This window comes from Dendrobates tinctorius, unplaced genomic scaffold, assembly GCF_039654945.1.
Source record: "Dendrobates tinctorius isolate UK_male_01 unplaced genomic scaffold, ASM3965494v1 ptg000009l, whole genome shotgun sequence".
Taxonomy (NCBI): Eukaryota; Metazoa; Chordata; class Amphibia; order Anura; family Dendrobatidae; genus Dendrobates; species Dendrobates tinctorius.
In genome coordinates, this window is record NW_027361677.1 from 27,690,143 (window position 1) to 27,702,420 (window position 12,278).

General features: G+C 47.8%; 1 protein-coding gene across 1 annotated transcript; it reads left to right on the forward strand.

The window, feature by feature from the left end:
- The first annotated feature begins 555 nt into the window (after nt 1-555).
- LOC141097848 (xaa-Pro dipeptidase-like) lies at nt 556-12,071 on the forward strand. The gene is made up of 3 exons (XM_073585324.1): nt 556-696; nt 11,059-11,242; nt 11,924-12,071. Exons 1-3 carry the CDS (start codon nt 680-682, stop codon nt 12,053-12,055), a joined length of 333 nt encoding a protein of 110 aa, XP_073441425.1. The 5' UTR covers nt 556-679; the 3' UTR covers nt 12,056-12,071.
- The last annotated feature ends 207 nt before the right edge of the window (nt 12,072-12,278 follow it).

The window sequence follows — 12,278 nt, forward strand, 5'->3', positions numbered from 1 at the left end:
AACAGTCAGAGGAGCAGCAGGTCATAACAGTCAGAGGGGCAGCAGGTCATAACAGTCGGAGGGGCAGCAGGTCATAACAGCCAGGAGGTGCTGTACAAGTACTAAATGCGCTGCAGAAGTCAGGAAAAGTGGTATTTTGTGCTGAATTTGGAGAAACATCTTGTTATATAGCTTGTATTGAGCTTCTTACATTGTTCTTGGTTGATTAGTTTATTGTAAACCGCAGAAAGTTAGTAAATTCTGCAAGTAAACCGAATTTACAAGAGAAAAGTGACAATTGTGCTTCGAGGTTTATTTTCGTAAAGTGACTTGTATGAAAATTGCAATTTAATGGCTGCACTAGACAAACAGCGCAGCACCGCTGCTGCCAATCACCACTGTACCAGCATTCTAGCTAATTATTACTTTTACCAATTTTAAGTTTTACTTTTAAAACCAAGGCAAATATAAGTTAATTCCTGGTGCCTGTCACTGAGCCTCCTGCACTGGAGGAACAGCGCGCCAGGCCGCCAGCACTGGGTCTGGGCACCATTTCCATGACCAGTGGTGTTCAGGGACAGTTGCTAGGAGACAGCAGAAGCGAGGCTTGGCCCTCACGGCTCCGCCCCCTCTGTGTGAGCGCTCAGCTGATGTGGTCATGTGACACTGTCAGGTCACGTTACAAAGTCCGGACGGCGTCATGGCAGCAGCTGAGGGGTGAGTGTCTGTGTCTGGTGTCGTGTGAGAGAAATGTCGCAGCTATTTTAGCGACACTTATTTTTATTTCTGCAGAACATTAGAGTGAGAAAACCCACAGTCCCTGCCCGCTGGTTCAGCAGAAACTGTGTGCTGGGACTTATAGTGCTTCAGCACTAGTATGTTGCCTGCTGGTAGTCATACTGCTGTGTATGCTGGGACTTGAAGTCCCACATGATATTACAGGCGGTGTCCCTTCCTCCTGCAGGCCTGCTGGTCCTTGTAGTCCTTCTGTATATGGTATGGACTACCTGTCTGGGCTCATACTTACAGGAAGCTGAGATATGAGGGGCTGTTTGATGGAAGCCGCACACTGTCCCAGGCCCATTACCCCCTGAATATGTGTCTGTTTGCGGCCGGGGGAGAAAGGTGTCGGGCGCTTTCCTGCAGGAAGGCTGTTATGTTCCTGCAGAGTCAGCGAACGGCGGAGAAGTGAACTTTGAGATGAGATTGTAGTGAGAGGAGATAGCGAGCGGAGGGTTAATCGTCCGAGATCACCCCTCTGTATGCACCTGCCTCCCACTTCCCCAGCACGGACGCTGCCTCCCACTTCCCCAGCACGGACGCTGCCTCCCACTTCCCCAGCACGGACGCTGCCCCCCAATTTTCTCGGCCCATTTCCTCTGCACGGACGCTGCCCCCCCCCATTTCCCTGTCACGGACGCTTCCCCACCTCTCCCGTTACGGCGCTCCCCTCTAACGCAGCCATGGTGTCCCCTGTACAGACCGTGTCCCCATTTGTTTACTTGTGTTTACTGGAGACCGGACCACAAAGTGTCGTCATACAGACCATAAAGAGGAATTGATGAAAGGCGTCAATTTGTGGTAGAGCTTCTAATACTGGAACAACTGCAACTCCCAGCATTTCCTGCAAGCTCTTGTGGGGCCACAACTCCCAGTATGTCCTGCGAGCTCTTGTGGGGCCACAACTCCCAGCATGTCCTGCGAGCTCTTGTGGAGCCACAACTCCCAGCATGTCCTGCGAGCTCTTGTGGAGCCACAACTTCCAGTATGTCCTGCGAGCTCTTGTGGAGCCACAACTCCCAGTATGTCCTGTGAGCTCTTGTGGGGCCACAACTCCCAGCATGTCCTGCGAGCTCTTGTGGAGCCACAACTTCCAGCATTTCCTGCAAGCTCTTGTGGGGCCACAACTCCCAGCATGTCCTGCGAGCTCTTGTGGGGCCACAACTCCCAGCATGTCCTGCGAGCTCTTGTGGAGCCACAACTCCCAGCATGTCCTGCGAGCTCTTGTGGAGCCACAACTTCCAGCATTTCCTGCGAGCTCTTGTGGGGCCACAACTCCCAGTATGTCCTGTGAGCTCTTGTGGGGCGACAACTCCCAGCATGTCCTGCGAGCTCTTGTGGAGCCACAACTCCCAGCATGTCCTGCGAGCTCTCGTGGGGCCACAACTCCCAGCATGTCCTGCGCGCTCTCGTGGAGCCACAACTCCCAGCATGTTCTGCGAGCTCTCGTGGAGCCACAACTCCCAGCATGTTCTGCGAGCTCTCGTGGGGCCACAACTTCCAGCATTTCCTGCTCGCTCTTGTGGGGCCACAACTCCCAGCATTTCCTGCGAGCTCTTGTGGGGCCACAACTCCCAGCATGTCCTGCGGGCTCTCGTGGGGCCACAACTTCCAGCATGTCCTGCGAGCTCTTGTGGGGCCACAACTTCCAGCATTTCCTGCGAGCTCTTGTGGGGCCACAACTCCCAGCATTTCCTGCGAGCTCTTGTGGGGCCACAACTCCCAGCATGTCCTGCGGGCTCTTGTGGGGCCACAACTTCCAGCATTTCCTGCGAGCTCTTGTGGGGCCACAACTCCCAGCATGTCCTGCGGGCTCTTGTGGGGCCACAACTTCCAGCATTTCCTGCGAGCTCTTGTGGGGCCACAACTCCCAGCATGTCCTGCGGGCTCTTGTGGGGCCACAACTTCCAGCATTTCCTGCGAGCTCTCGTGGGGCCACAACTCCCAGTATGTCCTGCGAGCTCTTGTGGAGCCACAACTTCCAGCATTTCCTGCGAGCTCTTGTGGGGCCACAACTCCCAGCATGTCCTGCGGGCTCTTGTGGGGCCACAACTTCCAGCATTTCCTGCGAGCTCTTGTGGGGCCACAACTCCCAGCATGTCCTGCGGGCTCTTGTGGGGCCACAACTTCCAGCATTTCCTGCGAGCTCTCGTGGGGCCACAACTCCCAGTATGTCCTGCGAGCTCTCGTGGAGCCACAACTCCCAGCATGTCCTGCGGGCTCTTGTGGGGCCACAACTTCCAGCAATTCCTGCGAGCTCTTGTGGGGCCACAACTCCCAGCATGTCCTGCGGGCTCTTGTGGGGCCACAACTTCCAGCATTTCCTGCGAGCTCTTGTGGGGCCACAACTCCCAGCATGTCCTGCGGGCTCTTGTGGGGCCACAACTTCCAGCATTTCCTGCGAGCTCTCGTGGGGCCACAACTCCCAGTATGTCCTGCGAGCTCTCGTGGAGCCACAACTCCCAGCATGTTCTGCGAGCTCTTGTGGAGCCACAACTCCCAGCATGTTCTGCGAGCTCTTGTGGAGCCACAACTCCCAGCATGTTCTGCGAGCTCTTGTGGAGCCACAACTCCCAGCATGTTCTGCGAGCTCTTGTGGAGCCACAACTCCCAGCATGTTCTGCGAGCTCTTGTGGAGCCACAACTCCCAGCATGTTCTGCGAGCTCTTGTGGGGCCACAACTCCCAGCATGTCTTGCGAGCTCTTGTGGGGCCACAACTCCCAGCATGTCTTGCGAGCTCTTGTGGGCCCACAACTCCCAGCATGTCCTGCGGGCTCTCGTGGGGCCACAACTCCCAGTATGTCCTGCGAGCTCTTGTGGAGCCACAACTCCCAGCATGTTCTGCGAGATCTCGTGGGGCCACAACTCCCAGCATGTCCTGCGAGCTCTTGTGGGGCCACAACTCCCAGCATGTCCTGCGAGCTCTTGTGGGGCCACAACTCCCAGCATGTCCTGCGAGCTCTTGTGGGGCCACAACTCCCAGCATGTCCTGCGAGCTCTTGTGGGGCCACAACTCCCAGCATGTCCTGCGAGCTCTTGTGGGGCCACAACTCCCAGCATGTCCTGCGAGCTCTTGTGGGGCCACAACTCCCAGCATGTTCTGCGAGCTCTCGTGGGGCCACAACTCCCAGCACGTCCTGTGATCTCTTGTGGGGCCACAACTTCCAGCATGTCCTGCGATCTCTTGTGGGGCCACAACTCCCAGCATGTCCTGCGAGCTCTTGTGGGGCCACAGCTCCCAGCATGTCCTGTGATCTCTTGTGGGGCCACAACTCCCAGCATGTCCTGCGAGCTCTTGTGGGGCCACAGCTCCCAGCATGTCCTGTGATCTCTTGTGGAGCCACAACTCCCAGCATGTCTTGAGAGCTCTCGTGGGGTCACAACTCCCAGCATGACCTGATAGCTATTGTGGAGCCACAACAGTTATTTGCTATTAAAACTCAATTTCCACTGTGCACCAACATCTGCATGAGAACTACAATTCCCAGCATTGCAATGTCAGCTGTTACTTGTTAGTGGGTACACAACTACAATTCGCAGCAATCTCCGCCGGCTGCTGGGGCTGTATCATTAGACAAGTGCATAGAGAACAATTCCCTAATGTATAGTTTCTGTCTCTCCTCGTACAGTGCAGCTTAGACCAATGTCTTCTTCAGTGTGCGGTGAATCGCCGCTGCTGATTCTTCTCGGCGGCAGCAGAAGTGATAGGGATGTTTTTTTCAATAAGTGACTAATTGAATTACTTTGAGCAAATCAATAAATGTGGAAAATGCCAATGTGCCGCCTTTATTGCCTGAATTGTGCTGCGCGAGCATTAAGACGTCTCCGCTCCTCCATAAAGATGCTGGCTTTTTTCTACAGCTGCTGTAGTAATTCTCTGCTAATCGCATTTTGCTGACCCCAAGTTATTTTATCTCATTTCTTTATTTTTAAGAATTACTTAAAGAAACACTAATGAAAAATGATTTATGACAAATCTGCTCATTATGCAGCAAAGTAGATCCAGGGGGGCTGTCCCAGTATCCTTAGTGACAAGATTCAGTATGAAACATCACGTAAGACATTTGTGTCCCTGAGCGACCCTCGCATAGATAATGCACCTCGTGCTATATGGACACTTGTGTAACCCACACTGACGCGACCTGTATAAAAAGCACAAGTCTGCAACTTCTGCGCGGTTTGTAATGTTCGTACATTTCACGGCAGGGAGCACTGCGTTCCTTTAATGAAGCCAGAGACTTGACCTCTGCGTGACTGCGGACGGGACCACATCGCAGAAAGTGTCGATTCAACGTCCACTACAAGATAATTGCAGAAGGAACAATTCCTCAATGTATATTTCTCAGCATTTTCACCCTTTTTTTTTGCTGCCTGGATGTTTCTACGTAGCATCTCCTCTACGGACCTCTCCGGTATCCACACAGGGCTTTATCGCTGCAGACATTGGGAGCATGTTTTATCCCTTTGTATTGCAAAAAAAAGTGAATTTTGCAACCAAAATTCGCAGAATAAATTGACACTTTTCAAATCATAAACCCTCAGCTTTGGTCAATTTACTCTGCGCTGTTCAGCAGCATCTCCATGAGATTTTAATACATCTTTTTCGTTATGCTTACGCTGTAAAACACAGAAGAAAATTCTCTGTATTTTTGCACCATGGAAACTTGCCTTTAGTTTGGGGTTCAAGTTGGTCAAAGTGGGGATTTCATTAGAGGTCCTAATGGTCATACCCTTTGTATTAGATTGGTATGGATCGACAAGCCAAGTCCTCCAGAGGGAAAACCGCGCTTTTCTTCCAACTTTATATAGCTAAAGGTCTCTTCCCACAAATCATTAGATCCCTCGTTATTTGTCTCTGAGGTCAGGATTGATTGTGTTGACTGATTGAGATCACTGACTGCTGCTGTTCCTATCTGTACACTGCCAGAGTTGCTAACTATTTGTGAGTGTCGGACCTCCATGATATTGGTGACCTATTTTAAAGATAGGTAATCCATATCACAGTAGTGGAAAACCCCTTTAAGGAAGCTGAGATCCAAGTTGCTGCTTGCAGAGGTACGTACAATGTAGAGTACGTTTACCTCTATTCTACATTCCGACAATGAGCTTTTCGTGTGTTTTTGACACAGCTTATTTTTTTTTTTTTTACTACAGACAGAACGCAACGTCTAAGGGTGTGTGCACACACTGCGGATTCAGCTGTGGATTTGGTCCTGTGGATCCTCAGCAGTTTCTGCTGCGGTGTACAGTACCATTATAATCAATGGAAAACAAAAACCGCAGTGCACACTGTGCGGAATTTTCTGCAGTTTCAAAACCGCATCATGTCACTTCTTTATGCGGAATCCGCAGCGGTTTTACACCTACTCCATTGTCCAGGTGTCAAACCGCAGGCTAATCCGCAGATAAACAGCAGATCTTTTGACCTGCGGATTTTGTAAAATCCACGCGGAAAATTCCGCAGCAGAATGCGCAGCATGTGCACACACCCTTAGGGTATGTGCACACGCTGCGGGTTCTGCTGCGGATCTGCAGTGGATTTGGCTGTGCGGATCCGCAGCAGTTCCGCAGACAGTGTACAGTACCATGTTATTCAATGGGATTTCAAATCCGATATTTTCATGCGGTTTTCCTGCGGTTTTAAAACCACAGCATGTCAGTTCTTTCTGCGGATTCCGCTGCGGTTTGACACCTGTTCCATTTTCCAGGTGTCAAACCGCAGAGGAAAACCGCAGGCAAATCCGCACATAAACCGCAGGTCACTTAACCTGCGGTTTTACCTGCGTATCTGCACAGAAAAATCCGCAGGTGAATCCAGGGCTGTGGAGTCGGAGTCGGTGCTCATTTTGGTGGAGTCGGAGTTGGAGTCGGTATAAAATGGACCAACTCCTAAAATATATAATAAATTGGGTACAGTAATTCAATGCAGGATGTGCTAAATATTTTTTTTCATAGGAATTTGGGAAAGTTATGAAATGTCCTATAAATGGCTGTTATATTACTGATCTAAGGCTACATTCACACACAGCGTTTTTCCTGCGTTTTTTGAAGATACGTCTTTCAGCTGCAAAAGCTGATCAGCTTTTTAAAAAACTGCATCACCTGAAAGGTTTTTTAGCTCATAGATAATGTTTTCATTTTTAAAATAGCTTTATTAAATTTTTCATAAAAATTAACAGCAATGTTTTTATATCGTAATAGTGCGGTACAGATTAATGTACAAAAATAACAGTAAGATATTACTTCAGGTATAGATAATGTTTTCAATAGCAAAAGCAGATTAGAAATCTGCTCTATCTATCCATTTATCCATATCTGTACCAAAAAGAATGAAAACCAGGTAGTACACAGACTAACACTTTTTTTTTTTAGCACCAGTAAGGTAAACCTCATAGGCCGGTTTCACATTAGCGCTTTTTAAGCGCACGCACGGCCGGGGGTAGCTCCGCCCCCGAGCCGGCTCTCTGCCCGGCGTGCCCGCCCCTTGCTTGTAGCGCCGCCTACTAGCGGACAGCGGCGCCTGCGATCGGTGCACCCTATCTTTAGCATAGGGTGCGCAGATCGTGCGCAGGCCGTGCGCTAGTTGCGCTTTGACCTGCGCTGCGCACTTTTGACGGTGCGCCGTGCGCGCCAAAATCAAACTTTTCGGATTTTGGCGCGCACGGCGCACCGTCAAAAGTGCGCAGCGCAGGTCAAAGCGCAACTAGCGCACGGCCTGCGCACGATCTGCGCACCCTATGCTAAAGATAGGGTGCGCCGATCACAGGCGCCGCTGTCCGCTAGTAGGCGGCGCTACAAGCAAGGGGCGGGCACGCCGGGCAGAGAGCCGGCTCGGGGGCAGAGCTACCCCCGGCCGTGCGTGCGCTTAAAAAGCGCTAATGTGAAACCGGCCATAGCTACCCAAAAGGACGCCCAGGACAGGCATTGCTCGTCTTCAGTAACACATCAACATCAATTGATAGTTGGAATAAATAGAATGCATTCATCACCAACACATCTTCTTAAGGTGCAGGCTTTATTTTCAAGTGTAAGGGTGTGCAGTATGAGGTTCTGCAGCAGCTGAGGTGTGCAGTATGAGGTTCTGCGGAACAGTATGAGGTTCTGCCAGCCCCAGGTTTGATCCTGGCTACGCCCATGGTGTGAATGTAGCCTGAGGATCTAGGCTTTGTCTTAGCTGAGATAAGTCAGTGTTATATTTTATTTATATGTATATACACACACACAGTACAGACCAAAAGTTTGGACACACCTCATTCAAAGAGTTTTCATTACTATGAAAATTGTAGATTCACTCTGAAGTCATCAAAAGTATGAATTAACACATGTGGAATTATGTAATTAACAAAAAAGTGTGAAGCAACTGAAAATACTGTGTGTCTTATATTCTAGGTTCTTCAAAGTATCCACCTTTTGCTTGATTACTGCTTTGCACACTCTTGGCATTCTCTTGATGAGCTTCAAGAGGTAGTCACCGGAAATGGTTTTCACTTCACAGGTGTGCCCTGTCAGGTTTAATAAGTGGGATTTCTTGCCTTATAAATGGGGTTGGGACCATCAGTTGTGTTGTGCAGAAGTCTGGTGGATACACAGCTGATAGTCCTACTGAATAGACTGTTAGAATTTGTATTATGGCAAGAAAAAAGCAGCTAAGTAAAGAAAAACGAATGGCCATCATTACTTTAAGAAATGAAGGTCAGTCAGTCCGAAAAATTGGGAAAACTTTGAAAGTGTCCCCAAGTGCAGTGGCAAAAACCATCAAGCGCTACAAAGAAACTGGCTCACATGAGGACCGCCCCAGGAAAGGAAGACCAAGAGTCACCTCTGCTGCGGAGGAGAAGTTCATCCGAGTCACCAGCCTCAGAAATCGCAGGTTAACAGCAGCTCAGATTAGAGACCAGGTCAGTGCCACACAGAGTTCTAGCAGCAGACACATCTCCAACAACTGTTAAGAGGAGACTTTGCGCAGCAGGCCTTCATGGTATAATATTAAGCTGCTAGGAAACCACTGCTAAGGACAGGCCACAAGCAGAAGAGACTTGTTTGGGCTAAAGAACATAAGGAATTGACATTAGACCAGTGTAAATCTGTGCTTTGGTTTGATGAGTCCAAATTTGAGATCTTTGGTTCCAACCACCGTGTCTTTGTGCGACGCAGAAAAGGTGAACGGATGGACTCTACATGCCTGGTTCCCACCGTGAAGCATGGAGGAGGAGGTGTGATGGTGTGGGGGGGCTTTGCTGGTGACACTGTTGGGGATTTATTCAAAATTGAAGGCATACTGAACCAGCATGGCTACCACAGCATCTTGCAGCGGCATGCTATTCCATCCGGTTTGCGTTTAGTTGGACCATCATTTATTTTTCAACAGGACAATGACCCCAAACACACCTCCAGGCTGTGTAAGGGCTATTTGACCAAGAAGGGGAGTGATGGGGTGCTACGCAGATGACCTGGCCTCCACAGTCACCAGACCTAAACCCTATCGAGATGGTTTGGGGAGAGCTGGACCGCAGAGTGAAGGCAAAAGGGCCAACAAGTGCTAAGCATCTCTGGGAACTCCTTCAAGACTGTTGGAAGACCATTTCCGGTGACTACCTCTTGAAGCTCATCAAGAGAATTCCAAGAGTGTGCAAAGCAGTAATCAAAGCAGAAGGTGGCTTCTTTGAAGAACCTAGAATATAAGACATATTTTCAGTTGTTTCACACTTTTTTGTTAATTATATAATTCCACATGTGCTAATTCATAGTTTTGATGCCTTCAGAGTGAATCTACAATTTTCATAGTCATGAAATAAAAGAAAACTCTTTGAATGAGAAGGTGTGTCCAAACTTTTGGTCTGTACTGTATATATGTAATCGATATTACATAGTGTATTACATATTTACAATTTATTACAGTTTTTTTGTGTTCTAAAGTGGTATTCCAATAAATATATATTCTGTTCTATCTAAATATCTTGATTATTGGATCATAAAAATGATTAAATGTCTGATGTTCACATTGTACTCCAATAAATTTTTCACTTAAATATAAGCAATATGTGTGGGAGTCGGAGTCGTGGAGTCGGAGTTGGAGTCGGTGTAAGGGAAATTGATGAGTCGGAGTCGTAGGTTTGGCTTACCGACTCCACAGCCCTGGGTGAATCCGCAGCGTGTGCACACAGCTTTACAGTTCCAGCAAAGTGGATGGGATTTATTGAATTCTCCTGCCCACCATGCTTTTATTTTACACAGTGATTACTGGCCCGTGGTTGTCGTTTCAAATCCGCAGCAAGTCAATTTCTCTTGAGGGTACACTGACTTTAGATTTCAGCCATAGATTTGAATTAGGTAAAAAGTGCCCACGCGCCGTTAGTGCATTTCCGCATGAAAAACGCATGGAATCCACACGTAAGTATGTCAATAAAGTTTTGTCAAAGCCAAATACCAGGAAGTATCAAAAAGAAAGGAGTTTTATTTAAAGCGTGACACACCAAAAAGAAGCAAAAAAATGCGATAAAAATGCAAGTAATCCAATTTAATTAATAGGTGCAGAAATGGTGCAAGCTCATCATGGGAATGTAGCCCTATGGTGGACCCTGTAGCTCAGTGAACGTAGCTCCACAGTGTAGGACTCCCAACAAACAGCTTTCTAAATCTCAGCTTCTTGTAAGTGTGACTCTGCGGGATGGGGGCAGAGATGCAGATTAGGTATGGATTTTTTTTTCATTTTATGTAGTTTAAGGGGATTAATCACTTATGCATGGTGCTACGCCCTTCCGGTTGGATTTCCCGGTCTGTCTGATCGTGTGCCACGCCTGGAGGCAGAGTAGTTATCAGCTGATCTCAGGATTTATAAATGAAATGTAAGAGGATTATTTTCCTTTTCGATTACCGTAAATTGTTAATCTGTTTATTAACCTTCCAAATCGGATCATAGCTCATGCCCCTGTTCAGCCCTTTTGGTGCCCTCAGATCCATTGAACTAATAGGATTGAAATGGTCCAGCCCCCAAAGGCTTATGGATATTGGGGTGCAGAGTACAGACTGCCATTAAAGCCTGTACTCTGCTGCATTTGATTTCCCAGCATACTTCATATGTTATCACTTGTGCATTCATTCATGTGAATGGAATCACTCTCCTCCCTTTTTCCTATATGCCATCTTATGTAAAAAATGCCTCCCTCTTGATGTGTATGTACTGAATTCTCCGTGTCACACTGAATCCATTGCACTAATTTCCAAAATGATGACTGTTTCTTAATTTCCATTAATTAATCTGGAATATTCATCCGCATCACTTTGTTGTCCTCCCTTAGACCGTCGTATTGGCTGGGGAATGAAACGCTGAGAGTGCCAGCTGCTCTATTTGCCCTGAACAGAAAACGTCTCTGCGACAGACTGAGAAACAACCCTGATGTCCCCAAAGACGCCATCGTTGTATTACAAGGCGGGGAGGAGACCAATAGATACTGCACAGACACCGGCATCCTCTTCCGTCAGGTGAGTGTTCTTATAGGGTAGTTATGGTTAATTACATGATAATTTTCATACCAATAATCTTGTTAACAGCTGTTTTAATTTAATATATAGTGCGTCTGTACAACATTTTATTGTTCCATGTCTCCCTCTGTACTGCTGTAGGCGAGACCTATGTCGAATCAATCTCCTTCCCACTCTGGAAGCTGACGTAGAAGCAACCTTCTGTTATACTGGCATGCACGGCAGTGCACTGCTTTCCTAAAAAGCTGTCATAAAGTGATTACTCTTGGCTACTCTGCACATAATAGGGGATGTCTATGCTGAAACCTGGCCGTACCGAGCGTAACTGAGCATGTGCGACCACCAACACTCAGTTCTGTAAGGGGACGTGCACATTGATGTACACTTTGAGCACCATGTGGCGCCATAACGTATAATTAAATATTAAACACCTTTGCACAGCTTATCAACAAGTCCTTGACTTTGAAGGGTTCATGTGGGTTCTGCTATTTTCGACAGAACCCAGTAGTATTGCTCTTGCAATCTAAAATATTAAAGCCTTAAGGATCCATTAACTGTAGTGTGATCATAGTCAAACTCTTATGCAATATATATGTATATACATTGGACAATATATATGTATACAGGTATTAAATGTGACTTGGTGATATCAATGTTGGCTTTTCCTAATTTAACCCTCAGGAGTCCTTCTTTCACTGGGCTTTTGGAGTGACAGAGTCGGGGTGCTATGGAGCCATTGATGTCAATACAGGACGATCTATCATTTTTGTGCAGAAACTCCCAGAGAGCTACGCTGTGTGGATGGGGAAGTAAGAAATATTAACCACTACTAATAAGACTGTATTTTACAGTATGAGCAGACAGGTGCTGGGGCAGAACAGATTCATCTCTCTCCCTCCCCCCACCAATTCAAATGACCTTTATTGGCGGGAGTAAGTACATGTTAGCATTGCCAAAGCAAATGGTAAAATGATAGGGGGATGGGGGGGGGAGTTTGGGGGTGGTGGACATGTCCAGGGTGGGGTATAGAAGTCCA

Coding starts and splice junctions, on each gene's coding strand:
- LOC141097848 (XM_073585324.1), top strand. Junction 11,243..11,923: donor CCGGCATCCTCTTCCGTCAG/GTGAGTGTTCTT, acceptor TTTAACCCTCAG/GAGTCCTTCTTTCACTGGGC.